Source organism: Narcine bancroftii, chromosome 4 (genome assembly GCF_036971445.1).
Source record: "Narcine bancroftii isolate sNarBan1 chromosome 4, sNarBan1.hap1, whole genome shotgun sequence".
NCBI lineage: Eukaryota > Metazoa > Chordata > Chondrichthyes > Torpediniformes > Narcinidae > Narcine > Narcine bancroftii.
Window position 1 is genome coordinate 71,301,780 of NC_091472.1, and position 17,209 is coordinate 71,318,988.

The 17,209-nt window shown below is 40.7% G+C and overlaps 1 protein-coding gene across 1 annotated transcript in view; it reads right to left on the reverse strand.

Moving 5' to 3' along the window:
* Positions 1-17,209, reverse strand: part of sft2d1 (SFT2 domain containing 1) — a 59,437-nt gene that overhangs the window by 14,314 nt on the left and 27,914 nt on the right. Inside the window, exons 3-5 of the mRNA XM_069931596.1 lie at positions 11,629-11,711; positions 9,100-9,181; positions 4,699-4,734 (exon numbers count right to left, since the gene is read on the reverse strand). Of these exons, the coding sequence (XP_069787697.1) occupies positions 4,699-4,734; positions 9,100-9,181; positions 11,629-11,711 (201 nt within the window). The remainder of the gene's footprint in view (positions 1-4,698; positions 4,735-9,099; positions 9,182-11,628; positions 11,712-17,209) is intronic.

Genomic DNA, 17,209 nt, shown 5'->3' on the forward strand with positions numbered 1-17,209 from the left:
ATGGAGTCAAAATTAAGTCCACTAGTTCACTCATTCCAAAAATAGAAATTAAAGGGCTCAGAGATATATCAAGAATTAAAGCACCTAAGTATTTTCAATTAGAGTTTGTTTATATTCATTATCTGCTTACAGTTCTCTATTTGTTTACAAGTACGCTGTGTACATTTCTTTTGCACTACAAGTGGTAACTCTGCCTTGCCCGCAGGAAAAAGAACCTCAGGGTTCTTTGTGATGCCATCTACATATTCTGACAATAAATCTGAATTCAGAAAATAGTCTGCCCTAATATTTTTCCTACCAAAGTGCATGACCATACACTTTTTGACATTGTATATCATTTGCTACTTCTCTACCCATTCATTAATCTAAGTCTTTCTGCAGCCACTGTTTTCTATACTTACTCCTCCACCTACCTTCACATCATCTGCAAACTTGGCTGCAAAGCCATTTATTCCATAATCTAAATTATTAGCATACAATATAGAAAGCGGTCCCAACACTTGACCACTAGCAACTAGCAGCCAACCAGAATATGATTTCTGTATTCTGACTCTCTGCTCCCTGCCAATCAGCCAATGCTCTACCGATGCTGGTATGTTTCCCGTTATACCATTGGTCTTATCTGGTTTATTGCACTGGAAACTTGGCATCTTGTCAAAGGTTTTTGAAAACCTAAACACACAACTGCCTCTGCATCTTCTTTATCTAGCCTGACTGTCATTTCTTCAAAAGAACTGCAGCAGATTTATCAAACAAGATTTTCCCTGAAGGAAACCATGCTGGCTTTGGCCTATCTGGCCAGGTGCCTCCAAATTGTTTGTAACCTAATCCTTGAGAATCGATTCCAACATCTTCTCAACTACTGATGTCCGGTTAACAAGTCTATAATTTCCTTTCTGCTGCCTCCCACCCTTCTTGAATAGTGGGGTGACATTTATGATTTTCCAGTCCTCCTGGACCACTCCAGAATCTAATTATTCCTGAAAGATCATTATAATCGCATCCACAATCTTTACTGCTACTTCTTTCAGAACCTAAGGGTGCAATCCATCTGGTCTGGGGGACATATCCACCTTTGACCATTCAGCTTTCCAAGCACTGTGAAATAGTATCTGCATTCACTTCCCTTCCATGGTACTCTTCGACATCTGGCACACTGCTCATGCCTTCCACAGTGAGACTTGTGCAAAATAATACTCATTTAATCCCTCTGCCATCTTCTTTCCTCCCATTATTAGTTCTCCACCATCATTTTCTTATGGTCCTATTTCTTCTCTCATCTCTTTTACACTTTATATATTTGTAGTTGCTTTTTGAATCCGGGTTGATATTATTTGCTAGCCTACTTTCATACTTCCACCTTTTCCCTCCTTAGAGTTATTTTAGTTACTTTTAGCAAGTTTTTAAAAACTTCCCAATCCTCTATCCTCCTGCTAGTTTTTGCTTCCTTCTGTACCCTCTCTTTTGCTTTTACGTTGACTTTGATTTCTCTTGACAGCAACAGTTGCTACTTTTTTTCCATTAGAAGATTTTCCTCTTTTTTTTTGATATGTACTGTATTTATCCTACACATTCCTCATTTCTTGCAGAATCTCCATCCATTGCTACCCTGGCATCTTCCCTACTAGTTCCCCCTTCCAATCAACCTTGGCTAGTTTCTTGTCTCATGCCACTGAAATTGTTTTTACTCCACTGAAATACCAACACATCTGACTTTAGTTTCTTTTTGTTAAATCTCAAATTGAACCCAATCATTTTGTGATCACTGCCCTCTCCCCACCAATGGTTCCTTTATTGAAAGCTCTTTAATCACCCCTGGTGTATTACACTACACAACCCCCAATCTAGTACAGCCGATTCCCTCGTGGGCTCATCAACAAGCTGGTCTAAAAAACCATCTCGTAGGCATTCTACAAATTCTCTCTTGATATCCTGTCCCAACCTGGTTTTCCTAAGCTACTTGCAAGTTAAAATCCCTCATGACTATCATAACATTGCCTTTCTGACATGCCTTTTCTATTTGCTGTTGTAATTTGTTATTAACATCCCAGCTATTGTTTGGAGGTCTATATATGAGTCTTTTTACCTTTGTCATTTCTTAACTCAACCCACAATGATCCAATATCTTCTGATCCTATGTCACCTCTTTCTAATGATTTAATATTATTCTTTACCAATGGAGCCATGCCACCCCCTCTGCTTACCTGCCTATACTTTCCATACATTGTATCTTTGGACATTCAGCTCCTAATTACATCCATCTTTTAGCCACGACTGTGATGGCCACAGCATCATACTTGCCAATATGTAACTGTACTACAAGATTATCCACTTTAGTATGTATACTGTATGCATTTAAATACAAAACCTCTAGTCCAGTATTTGTTACCTTTTAAAAATAAAGCGTGTCACTATTGCGTTCTAACTCACAAATTCCGACTAGATGTCCCTACTTGTGCACCAACCGCTTCTTCCTCTGCCTCTTCACTTTGATTCCCACCCCTCTGCAAATCTATTTTAAACCCCACCCTCCCCATCAACATTAGCAAACCTCCTAGCCAGGATATTGGTTCCTCTCAAGTTCAGATGCAATCCATCCCACTTGTGTAGGTCACCCCTTCCCTAGAAAAGGTTCCAATGTTCCAAGAACTTGATACCCTGCCCCATCTCTTCAGCCACTCATTTGCCTGCACTATTTTCCTGTTCTGACCTTCCCTAATCTGTCCCTATAACTCAAGCTCTTTAGTGCTGGCAAGATCCTGGTGAATCTTTTCTGCACCTTTTCCAACCCATTGATAATCTTCATAGAGCTGGATGACCAGAACTGCACAAACTACTCCTAGCATTGTTTCATCAATACATTGTTCAGCTGCAGTATGAGGCCCAACGTTTGAACTCAATTCCTCATCCAATAAAGGCAAATTCTTCTTCACCACCCTGACTCCCCTAATTGCCACTTCCAAAGAACTATGCACCTGAGCCTCACTGTTCTACAACACTTTCCAGGGCTCTGTCATTTACTGCATTGTCAAAAGTTTACACTATAAGGGATCATTGTATCATTGTACAAAAAATTTATGGACAGTATTGCTGAGCCAGAGTCCAAGAGCAAACCCCTGCCATCCTCACTGATGCATGCTGTAAGGGGTTGAAAGTCCAGCTCTTTGCTTGTGGTACTCAGCAATTAAATGATTTACATGATCTCATCATAATTTTGGTATTTGTCCAGTGAGTCAACGTACATCAGTTGCATGTAAGGATTGGAGCGATGACTGCAGTGGCTCAGTGAAGTGCTTGGGTGGATCTGGTTCATCATGACCAGAAGAATGAGTACATGCTATTTCTGGGGCCTAGCAACTGCTGTTCAGTGTTGGCCATCAGCCTTATAACCTAATTTCTCCTATCATGTGTTGGATACGATGGAAGCTGTCATCTGGCAACACAGCCTGGAGATGTGCCAATGGTAAGAAGTTCAGTGATGATGGTTAGTCATTGAGCATGTTACTGAAATCTCTAGGCGGGGGTGAAGTGTGTCACCAAAAAGATGGGAAAAAAGCTTCCATACATTTAATGTGAGTTGATAAGATTTGGACAATCTGCCACCTTGTGGAACAATTGATGCCAATTCTTGTACTCACTGTCTGCCTACATTTACTAAGGACCCATATCTTGATGTTAAGCGGCCACACCACTCATCCTAATTTGCCTAATGTCAGCTCTCATAGACAGCCTTTGCACAATGCTTTGGTGGCTCATGCAGCAATGAGATCACTGTTTCAGAAGATTCCCCAACCAGTGCCTCAGCATAGCAGCACAAAGCCTACATACGTTTATTTTGCTCATATTAGTGGAAATAAACAAGAAAGCTAAAGCTTAAAAAGAGCAAAACCATTCAAAGTGACACTAGGAAGTGTTTCCTTACACAAAAGCTAGTGGAAATATACAAAACTCTCAACCAAAAAGCTTATGTTTAGATTAAAATTTCAGTTGATGAGTTTTATTAAGCAGGGGGTTGCAGAACCAAGCTAAATAGATGGAGGTAGGATATAGATCAGTCATGACTCAAATTACTAAAATGCCTTGAAGGACTGAATGGGACACATATTTGCCTAGCTCTTAAACTTGTATGACAGATTTTATCTGCAGAAAATTCAGTGGCACAGCTGAGGATGCCATAGCTTATAATATTTCATGGAAATTTAATCTGTTACTTTATCATTACAGCAAATTTGGAAGCAGTACCTGAATTACAAACATGTATTCTATCATTTCCTTGTGTGTCATCCCATACTTATTAATTCCTGCTAATTTACATAACTTTTCTGTGTAAACTACAATCACAGCACCTGCAGACTTTTGTTTAACTTAATTCATGCATTGAGAGTAAATACTGGTAATTCTGTTTAAATCTAAAGTCATCTATTCACATCTTTGAATAAATACCACCAAAATATTTAACCTGATGTATCAACTGCTTTTTCCTTTAACCCTTCTTCACGCTCAGAAGCACAAAGGTTAACATCTCAACTAAAATCAGTTTAGTTACAAAAAACACAAAAAGTGAACCAAAGAGTGACAGAGCAGTCTATATATCTTAGCCTGACAAAACATTTAAGAATTTAACCACTACCATATTGTTTAATCCTTCGTATAATGACGTTATTATCGAGCAAAAAGACAATAGCAAATGGTACCTACCCAAAAGACTGCACACAATGTTAAAATGAAACACAGCTGTGGAATAAAACAGAGAACAATGTTTTCCTTTTTAAAATAAGAACACATCACATTTAAGTTAGTTCAGTCATAAACAATCACTGCCTTGGCAAATTGGAATGCTCCTTGAAATTAATTAATCAACCTGCACAAACCCTTCAAACCAAAATCCATAATGGCCAACTGTTTTTTTGCTCCTTCGATACCAAGTTTAATTTTTGTTCTGAATGCTAATTAAACTGCAGTCACTGATTGAAGAAAACAGATAACTTTTGTGCAGTCCATTATTAATTTTAGTTTGCATAAACTGCCCAAGAAAAGTAAATGGCCTGGAGAAAGAAATATCATCAAGGAAAATACAATTTAATTTTTGATGTGAAATGAGGTTTTTTTTAGATTTTGCCTAATGGAGCCTGAACATTTTGTAAAATGTGTGAATGAATGATAATATCTTGATCTTGCCGGATCTTGTTGCAATTTCCCTGTTGTATTTTGTCATTGAATTCTGAAGGAAATCAAATAGTAAAGAGAAGCATTGGGATTTCCTAGAATTCGCAGTCAGGATCTGCTCAGGTTTGATCAAGGAGAGCATGCAGTTTAGTCATTTGATTACCTGTAGAAATTTGGGAAAGGTACAACAAAAAAAAATGCTGGAGAAATCAACAGGTCACACAGCATTGAATGGAAGCAAGTCACAGTCAACAATTCTGGCCTGAGCATTTCTTCAGGAGTGGCAAAAATCAGGTAGATGCCTGAATAAAAAGGTGTAGTGGGCAGGGGAATGGTTTAGGAAAACAAGCTACCTGGGCCCCAAACAGTCCTACCAAAAGAACCAACTCTTCATCTTTTGAATCTGTACGGGATATTTACTGCATCTGGTGCTCCTGATGCAATCTTCTCTCCCTTAGGAAGACAATGCAAAATTGAGATCATTTTGTTCAGGACCATTACTCTATCCAATACAAAAGCAAGGTCTTTCCTTGTGGCCAACTACTTTAATTCCACATACCATTACTTCATTGACATGCCTGTCACAGTCTCATGTACTGCCAATTTGAGGTCACCCTTATATTAGAGGAAAAACACCTTCCCCCATCTAGGCAGTCTCCAACTAGACGGCATCAAAATCAACCTCCAATTTCTATTAAACCCCTCCTCCACTCTCTTTTCCTACCCGTCTTCCTTCCTCCAGCTCCCTTTAATTTCTCTTCCTTCAGTCAAGGAGCTAACCTTCTTAGACCTCTGCCCTCTCCCCTATCCACCTCAACTTATTTCACTTCTACCCTCCCACTTGTATCCATCTATTTCCTCTTACTGTTAGCTTGTACTCTTTCCCCTACCCACCCACCTTTTTATTCAAACACTTGCCTGATTTTAAACACTTGTGAAGAAATGCTGCATGATCTGCTGAGTTTCTCCGGCATTTTTTTTGTGTACTGCACTAAACCCCAGCATCTGTAGATTTCATTGTTTACCTGAGGATGGTTTAAGTCAAGGTAGACGTCTGACCTTCAAACGATTTTATAAAGTCATTCAATTTTCAATATTGCTATGCCTAGAAGCATGGAAAAGAAATTTGACCAGAAATGTATCCTGGAACAGTGATCGTGTATTAATGATCTCAAAGTTTTGAGGGTATGTTGATCTTGGCATGTTCATTACTTAAAACAACAACCAAAGCTTAAATTCCCATAATCCTTTCTGAAGCACAAATTGCATAATCAGCATTATCTTTAGAAAGGAAACACGAAATATTTCAGAATTGCATGGGTGCAATTTGAATAATTTCCAATGTAAAGACAATTAAAATCTACATATTTTGTCAACCTGAAATCAAAGCATAAAATTCTGAAACCATTCAACAGGTTAGACAGCAGCTGTGGAAAGAATCAAAGAGTTACCATTTTAGGTCAAAGACTATTCATCAGAATTTCCCATGCAAATTCATGCAGTATCTTCCTTGATAGAATGTGTTTTTATTACACTTGGGAAGCCATTTTTGGATATCAGGCTAATCTATAGCTAGATGAATAGGTTTACAAAGGAGGGCAAAATCCAACTCTTGAATAATAAATTAATTCAAAGCATTTGTTGAATTTCTCTAGCACTTATGTGTATTGAAATTTCAACTTGTGTATCTTTAAAACAACATCAAGTGTCAAGATGTAGCGGGTGCACAGCACGATATTGCAAACCACCACCGTCAGTTCACAAATTACCTGACACATCGCGGGCTAGCAGTGCTGGGCGCCAAAGTACAGCGAGTGGATCAGATTAAGCCCCTACCTAAAGGGGCAGGGTGCTAATAGCTCATAGCTTTAACCTGCTGCTCCACAGGACCAGCAGCTGTTCACTAACAAGCTCATTAACAGGCAGGGAATAAAAGGTCTGTGTATGTCTGCAATAAACCAGTCTTGAGTTGACTACCTTTGTGTGTGTTTGCCTTTATTTAGTAGCATCTACCGTAGTAGCCGTTACAAAGTGTTTTTTTTTAAGAATTAGCACCCTGAAAATTCCATGAGGATCAAGAGAGATGGAAAAGTCTATTTAAATTTCACGATATTTAGTGAGAGACTAATTCAGGAAAGTTGATGTACTTAGATTGCAACACAATATACATGTATAGTGGAAGAATTGCTGATGGCCAACAACTACAAATTTGGATACGTTGCAGTTTTCCTTCAAGTCATTTGCATAAATTCAGATACAATAATGCTCAGCCTGAAAAAAACATCTCTATTGTTTTCTGTTAATTACAAATACTCCATTCTTGCTAAATAACCAGCCAGATCTTTTGTGCTCGAGCTTTAAGCAAAACATTTGCATGCTTCTTTTGAATATCCATTCGAGACAGTCATTGAATCTTTCGATTCTACCTCACTTGCTTAAATAAAACTCTTCAATTGGCCAGTTTTCTCTTTAAATCAGCTTTGATTCCACTTAATAAAACTCTGATCAAGTATCTATTTCTACATCTTTAAAAGATAGTTTTCACTACTTTGCCAACAACAAATGAATGCTTAATTTACAACTTTCTTGATGACTAAATTTCATCCTAATTTTCCCTCATTAGGGATATTACCTTTTTTAAACAAGGGGACAACATTTGCCATTCTCCAATCCTGTAGCCAGAGAGGACTTAAAGATAATAGCCACTTCCCTAACTATCTCTTCCTCCATTTCCCACAGCAACCTGGGGTATATCGCATCCAGCCCCGGGGACTTAATCTTATTTTTAAGAAGATCCAACACTTCTTCTTTACTAATCTGAACATCGTCAACACACAAGCCTATTCTATTCCAATCTCAACCTGATCGAGACGCTTTTCTCTTGTGAATACTGAAGCGAAGTATTCATTTAGAACCTTCCCAACCTCCTCGCACATGTTGCCTCCTTTATCGGCCCCACCTTCATTCTTGTCATCATTCTGTTCTTCACATACACATCCTTAATCCTACATGTCAAAGTCTTCTCATGCTCCCTTTGAACTCTCCTAGATCCTTTCTTAAGCTCCTTCCTGGCTACCATATACTTCTCATGAGCCCTTTCTGTTTCCTGCTTCCCATATTTAATTTATGTATCCTTCTTCCTTTTGACTAGCTGCCTCACCTGTTTTGCCAATCATGGTTCCCTTTCCCTACCATCTTTTCCATGTCACAATGGGACAAACCTATCCTGAACCCAGCATAAATGGTCCATAAACTTTCTCCAGATTAGTTTTGTGCTTTCATCCTTGAACATCTGTTTCCAATTTACTCTCGCTAGTTCCTGCCTCATTTCATTGTAATTTGCCCTTCCCCAATTAAACACTTTCCCATTTTGTCTGCTTTTATCCTTGGAGAGTTGTGGTCACTCTCACCAAAATGCTCACCCACTGAGAGGTCCATCACCTGATCAGGTTCATTACCCAGAATTAGATCCAGTATGGCCTCTCCTCTCATTGGCTGGTCCTCATACTGTGTCAGAAATCCTTCTTTAACACACCTGACAAATTTAGCTCCATCTACCCCTCTTGCAGTCAGGAAGTGCCAGTCAATATTAGGGAGGTCCAAGTCTCCCCCAACAACAGCCCTGTATTTCCTGCACCATTCTAAAATCTGCCCCTCAGTGTCCCAAGGGCTATTTGAGGGCCTATCAACGATTCCTAGTAAGTACAGTGATTGCTTCCTTCCTAGTCTGACTTACACCTACACTGTCTCAGAAGACACTTCCTCTGCAGAATCCTCCCTTTCTTTCACTGTGATACTATCCTGACCAGTCATGCTACTCCCACCTTACCTCCCATCCTATTCCTTTTAAAACACCTAATATCTATTCAACATTTAAAAAAATGGCCAATATAATACAATAATTAAAAGTTTATGTCACAACATAGCAATTACCAACATAACCAGAGTGGCAGCCCAGCGGTTTGGGTCAACCATTTTCTTTAGCTGCTTCAGGGGTCCCATAAGAAAACAGGTGCTAAAAATGAAAAGAGACAACAGTTTAAAATACAAATAAATCAGATTTTGAAAATTAGTATAATTAAGGCAGTCTGATTCATAAGGAGAAAGGAGATAAAAGCAACCTTAATTGCCATCTCACGATTGTCAAATTATGCACAAGTCTTAATCAGAATTACTTATTTAGCTTACTGTGGAAAAAAAGTCAAACACACATCATCACATAGCAGTACTTACAAAGTAGTAAGTTGTTAAACAGGAACATCTGTAGACTCTGGAATTGTAGTGGAACACACAAAAGTGCTGCAGAAACTCTCTAGGTCACGCAATAGCTATCGAAAGTAAAGAGTAACCAACGTTTCGGGCCCAAGCTGTTCATGAAGGCTTGTGCAAAAAGCAGGCAGGTGGCAGATGCCTGAATAAAATGGTGGAGAGAGTGGGAAGGAGAGGTGTGACAGATTATGTTATGTCTGTATTGTATATAGATATGTTTTTGCGAGATAAATTGGGGCAGGTTTTTTTTTAAGTGTAGGTCACATACAAACACTTTAAACCAGATCTTATTTAAAATACTGGACTTCTGCTCATGCTAGACAGTCCGGCACCAAGAGCCTTTGCAAAAGTTTTAGAGAGTGCCCAAGAGACTTCACTAATGGATTGTTGTTTACAAAAAGGCAACAGATGAAATAATTCGTTGGAGCCGCAGGCTGTCTGGAGTGGAACTTGCTGTTCTAAGAGGGTCATGTAGTTTTGCATGCAGAGAGAGAGGAGAGAGAGAGATCGAGAGAGAGAGAGATATATATACAGTTTTACAGTCAGCAGCAGCAGCTGGGACAGGTCAAGCTGGCAAACTTGTGGAAAACCCCATTTGGAAGACAGGTTGTGACTGCTTAGTTGTGGTTCATGCAAGAGGAGAGGACTGGCTGCCTAATGTTTCACTTGAAATAAGAGAAATAAAAAGGAACTCTGTGATGATCTGAATGAAAGAGGTTATCATCTGGAGAACACTGATGGGGCAAGTTTCTTTGGTAAGACACTGACATGACTAATTAAAAGGGATCAGTTGTGGGTGTCCAGTGTACAACAAATCTCTCTCTGAAAACCAACAAGAACTTTCCTGAGCAGTAACCATTTACCTTTCAAGCACCAAAGCCTGGCGAACTTCATAAATGTTAAATTCTGTGCACAGTATAAGAATTGCCTGCAACCAGTAAACATGGAGGAATGATAAGTGAGATTGGATTGTGAATCAGAGAACTTTTCTGTAATTTCCGTCACCTACAATGGGATCCCACCACATTTTCCCCTCCCCTTTCAAAGGGATTACTCTCTCTGCAACTTCCTTGTCCACTTGCCTCTTCCTACTAATCACACCCTGGCATTTATTCCTGTGACTGCACTAAATGCTGCTCCTGCACCTATATTTCTCCCCCCTCCCCCCACCACCTTTCATAGTCCCAATCCTTCTGAATTGAGACAACACTTCACCTGTGAATCAAAAGGGGTTATTTACTATATCTGGTGCTCCAGGTGCAGCCTCCTCTACATCAGGGAGACTGGACATAGATTGGAGGAAATCATTTCATGGATTCAATCGCTTTGTCTACTGCAAGGATCTCCCAGCAGCTAGCCACATCAATTCCACTTCCCATTGCCATGATGACAGCTGGCCATGGCCTAACATACTGCCAAGTGGTGGCCAGACACAAATTGGAGCAACAACAGCTTATATTACATTTTGGCAGTCTCCAACCAGATGACATTAATATCAACCTCCAATTTCCCACTGTTCCCTTGGAATCCAAAGGAAGTATCAAACTGCCATTGATATGTAGCATGTTGCTGTCAATATTAAGTTTCATTGCCATCTAACATCACATCACGAGAATTACTAGATTATTTGTACGATCTCCTCAAAGTAGTTTGATCATTCATTTAATATTTGATCAGCAAAGGAGATTTTTTATTTTACAAGACTTAAATTAAATCGAACGGCAAAACAAAAATAAAAAAATACTTTAGTAAAATAGAATTTTTCTCACTTTGCTCAAATTTTGGTTCAAATCTTTGAACTATTTTGAACTTTCAATGATACCATACTATGTGGGACCAATAAAAGAGAACAAATTAATTAGAACAGTTAAGGGGTGATAGATTTAACTCAAGATAATCCAGATGAAACAAAACACTTGCTACAAAAGTAGAGTTTGGAAGCAAATAATCTACAAAAGCTGCAAGAGATCAGGAGATTTTTTCGAAACAATGTAAAGCCCCCACCAACAAATTTAATCTGGCATTGCATGCAACTGGAGGGTATTAGACATTGTAATGAAAATTATTTTCCATTCTGAGAATTTATTGTCAATACAGATATTGGGTAAACCAATGAATTCATGATGGTTTGGACAAGGCATATGATACATAATAAACATTTGACATACGATAAATAAAACACTAACCACTTACCTGGCAAGAGCAGCAATATTTCCAAATGTATAAAAAACTGCAAATAATTTTATCCCATTAGGAAGCCAGAGTAAAACTGTTCCCTGAAACAACAGCAAACAATACAAAAGGTAATTGTTAATCTATGATCATGTGAACTTCCAACTTTAACTACTGGAGGTGAACTTCACCATTTCAGCCAAATTAAAATCTGGCAATAATGGGAAAACAAATGGCAACTTTGGTCTTTTTATTTGTTCTTGGTTCTTTGTTCTTTTTATTTGTTCATGATTTTCACAAAGTTGTGGATTATCTCATTATCAAAAACTTGAGACCACTGTTAAGCAGGATTAGATTTGATTGAAATAAAGATAGTATCTGAACTGGCCAGCACGTTGCAGCAAGGTAGACATATTGAGTGAAGTAAGAATCACCGTCAGTTGTGTCCAATTTATGTTGCTCCCTTGTTGTCTATGTGAAGGTGTAATCCGGTTTTCAATGTTGCTGTGATTTTCATGAGAATGCTAAATATGTACATTAGCTTCTTATTAATTATTAGACAGCTTTCTGTGTTTCATTTAACAGGATATTTATTACTTTTCCATTCTTCTCAGAAAATAAACAAACAAATGAAAGTGTGAACTCACATCACAGCTCTGGTACCTCTAGGATCAACATTTTCTTTGTTCCTCCAACAGTTATCAGACTCTTGAACCACCCTGCACTACCCTAACCATAACAGTATTCCAGGACAACCAAAAGATTTGTCTGCATTCTTGAATTAAATTTTTTTAGATATACAGCACAGTAACAGGTCCTTTTGGCTCAGGAGTCTATTTCACCCAATTGACTTATAACTCCCAGTACGTTTCCATCAGTGGGAGGAAATCGGAGCCCCTGAGGAAAACCCACACAGACATGGGGAGAATATGCAAACTCTTTAAAGACAGAACTGGATTTGAACAATAGCCCTGATCTCTGGTGCTGTAACAGCATTGTGTTAACTGCTCTTGTCCTCAATCTCTGTTCCTTGTGAATCTAATGAGATTAGATTCATTTGTAAATTTAAACACCAAATTTTATGGTTCATTCATGTCAATAAATGCTGATTCTGAAATTTAAAAAAAGTTCAATTTAATTAAAAAAAGATTTAGATATACAGCACTATAACAGGTCATTTCGGCCCTTGAGTTCGTGCCACCCAATTAACTTATACCCCCAGTACATTTTGAATGGTGGGAGGAAACCAGAACTTCAGGGGAAAACCCACAGACACAGGGAGAACATGTAAACTCCTTACAGAGAGCACAGGATTTGAACCGAAGTTCCAATCGTTGGTGCTGTATAAATGTTGTGCTAATTGCTAGACCAACCGGGACCCCCTGTAGCAAAAAGAGTATTTTCTTTTTCTTCATACAATTTGCATATAACTAAGATTTAGATGTGTAATAAATTAAAAACATCAAGTACATCTTGTAAGAGGATTATCTTGACTATATAATCGTTACTGCTTTATTTAATCTCACTATGTTCAACATTTACACAATTTGTTGTGCCAGAAAGTGGTTTTCAAATAAGCACAGGTACACGATCCTTTATCCAGACATCTAAAATCCAGAAAGTTCCAAAATCCGGCAAGTTGGGGACCTGCAGTCGGAGGAGGCGGCTGAGGGACCGTGGCCTGGGGACCGGCAGTCGGGGGAGGAGGCCAAGGGACCGCGGCCTGGGGAGGAGGCTGGGCGATTGGAAGGGGGTGGGGGTGGATACGGCAGCACAATTCAGCGTGGGCTTTCTGAAATCTGGAAAAATCCGAAATTCGGAACACTGTCCTCCCCAAGGGTTCCAGATAAAGGTTCGTGTACCTGTACAAATTTTTTTCTTGCTGCCATTAAAATTACAACATCAAATATTGGAAGATTCAAATATGAATAAAAATTAAATAATTTAAATATTATAACTGTTTCCATAAACCAGAAAATATTAACCAGATTTAATATTTAACCTTTGATGGAATGGCTGTCTCCAAGTCAATTTGTTTTAATTTAAGATGTTCCAACTGAAATTCATGTTGCCTTATAGCTTCTAAGAATGCATAAATTTGTTTGACAAGTACAGTATGATTACACAGCACAGCTTTACCTACTTAAAATATACACATGGTTAATGTCTGGTGAACAAGATAAATATATCTGCACACAAAGAGCCTTGGTTCACACTCCTACATCATAGAGAAGGTGTGCCAATCATCAAACACTTGGATGTTCCAATGGTTTTCCAATCACATTTTATTTTCCCTATATTCCCATCAACTCCCTCCCAACCATCTGCACCTCACATAGTACAACTTGCATAGAAGGGGCAAATTATTGTTGGCAATTAACCTACTAACACATGTCTTCAGTTTTAGAGTGGTAACCCATATATTCACTCTGTTTAAGGAACATTTAGAAAGACACTCGAATGGAAAAGTATTGAAGGTTTATGGACCCAATATGGGCAAAAGGGATAGGGATTAGTGTAACTACAGCAAAAATTCAACATGGGCATGGAGCACTAAAGGACCTATTTCTGTGCTCTACAACTCTATGACTAACTTTCTAGATGTAAAACTCAAGTTTAGGCATATAAGAGCGCCTTACTGCTGAGTTTAAGGTATAGTTGCAAGCAATATAACAGCCTTGAAAATTAACTGTGTAAACTATTGAAAATAATTTGTTCAGAATATTGTTCCATTTCAACATGGATCACAATGTAAGCAACATGAGCAGTGCTAAATGCCCTGTGATGCATTTTGTATTTTTCTAAGCTACTCGAGAATGTTCCCAAATATCTAATGAATCCAATGGCACTATTTAAATGTGATTCTCAGGTCAAACCTAGCTACAGATTTAATGACCTAAAACAGTTCAAGTTGGCCGGATAGAGATATTCTGGAAGGTGAACCATTTTAGGAGATTGACTTGGATGTGCTATTTCATTTATATGTGCTATCACTCAATTATTTAACCAGATATTAAATCAATTTACTGTATTGGGCAACTTTCAGCCAAATAATTTTAATTAGTGGGATGTAGCGCCACGTCACTGCGAAAATCGGGCGGCGAGTGCAACCAAGAGCCAGCAGACTATGCAGCGGCACTGGCCCCAGCAAGCGAACTGGTGGCTAAGGCAGTGTAGGGGCCAACATCCTCAACATGGCGCTGGCCTCACTGATAGGGACAGCGCATGGGGAAGAAGTTATTGTCATAAAATAATGTATCTGCGTGCAGGAAACAGACTATTGTTATGCAGGCAGTGATGTCAGCAAATGGGGACAAATGGCAGGAACGCAAACGGTATAAAAATCGGGCTTCAGCCCCAATTAACGAGAGCTATACCTGACTACACTTGTGTGTGTTGATTAGTGTACGACTACAAATGGTGAACCCGATGGTTTAGATGGCATCTAAATCCCAACGATGAGTGAGCCACGCAGTTGCCCTGAAGCTGCCAAACTTCTGGACAAAACAGCCATGTATATGGTTCAACCAGGTTGAAGCACAGTTTTTGATCCAGCAGATCACAGGACAGTCCAACCGGTACTACCATGTGGTAAGTGCCCTGGACCAGGACATGGCAAGTCAGGTGGCCAATTTCATCCAGGGACCACATCGGAAGAAGCCTACACTGCCTTCAAAGAGTTACTCAATGAGACATTATGGCTCGCATGCTCCATTTGGATGGGCTGGGGGACAGGCCCCTGTCGGCCCTGATGAATGATATGCTGGCCCTCAATGGGAAGCATGAACCCTGCATAATGTTCGAGCAGGCATTCCTAGAGCAACTACCTGAGGACATTAACTGCTCCTGGCAGACGCTGACTTCAGTGACCCCCAGAAAGTTGCAGCACGAGTGGACATCCTATGAAAGCAGAAAAGAGAGTGCATAGCATATGAGAGACAACAGCCAGACCCGGACCGGCCCGCCAAAGGAACAGCAACCCCACAAGGGGGGGTGGGGGTAAGCCCAATGACCAACGGTGCTTCTATCATCAGCAATGGGGTTCCAGAGCCCATCGATGCCGACTCCCATGCACGTTCCAGGGAAATGCTGGGCCCAGCCATCACTGATGACCACGGCGGCGGCCAACAACAGTCTCCTGTACGTGAGGGACCATCAATCCGTACGGCGGTTCCTTGTGGACACACCATCGGGGCAGGAAACCAGAAACAGGCAAGTGGGCCTGACACTTAGGTCTGCCAACAGTAGCACGATCAGGACCTATGGCACACGCAAGGCCCAAATGCAGTTGGGAGGCAGCCTCTTCTTGTGGGTGTTGGCAGTAGTGGAACAACCGCTCCTCAGGGCAGACCTCTTGTGAGCCCACAGCCTGCTGGTGGACCTGAAGGGTTGGAGACTGGTACACTCACAGACTTTCCCCCTCAAGGACGCCAGGCTCCTGGCTATCCACCTGGACTCAGTGCAGTGATCCACGGACAAGTACGGCAAGATCCTGGCAGAGTTCCTAGCAGTGCTTACCATCCCAGTTCACCACAGAGACGCCCCGGCACGGAGTGCAGCATCACATCCTCACCCAAGGCTCACCACTCAACGCAGGAGCAAGACGATTCCCCCAGTGAAGCTCCAACTAGCAAAGGAGGAGTTCAAGCTGGAAGAGCTTGGCATACTACAGTGGTCAGTCAGCCCATGGGCTTCTCTCCTGTACTTGGTGTCCAAGGCCAGTGGGGGTTGGAGAACGTGCAGCGACTACCACTGTCTCAACGAAGCTACAACACCAGATCACTTCCCTGTGCCGCATATCCAAGACTTTGTGGCCAACCTGCATGGGGCGAAGATCATCTCAAAAGTGGACCTTGTGCATGGATACCAGCAGATCCCAGTACACACTGATGACATCCCCAAGACCACCATCATCACCGTGTTTGGCTTGTTTGAATTCTTGTGCATCCCATTTAGGTATAAGAATGCTGTGCAAACCTCCAGCAGCTGATGGACACAGTGGGGTGAGACTTGGATTGCACCTTCGTCTACCTATGTGACATCCTCATGGCAAGCAGAGATCAGGAAGAACACTTGGTGCACCTCCACAACCTCTACCCCTGGCTGGCTGAGTGAGTTTGGACCAACGGTCAACCCAACCAAATGCCAGTTTGGGTTGGAAACCATCAACTTTCTGGGCCAGAGGAAAACCAAGGAAGGGGGCCACACCACTACCCAGCAAAGTAGAGGCCATCCAGAAGTTTCCTAGGCCCAGCACGAGCAAGGGCTTACAAGAGTTCGTGGGGATGATCAACTTGTATAACATTCATCCCCTCAGCTTCCAGAATCATGCAACCCTTGTTAATCTGGACGGCGGGCAAGGCCAAAGACATAACATGGGACAAAGAGTCAGCGGAGGCTTTCATGAAGGCCAAGGAAGCCCTGGTGGGCAGGCACCGCTCTTTTGTCACACCCGAGGCCATACACACCAGCAGCCCTGATGGTGAATGGTGATCGGCGGTGTTCTGGAGCAGCAGATTGAAGGGAGTTGGCGACCATTGGTTTTCTTCAACAAACATCTGCGGCTCCGGAACTGAAGTAGAGCACTTTCGACAGAGAGCTA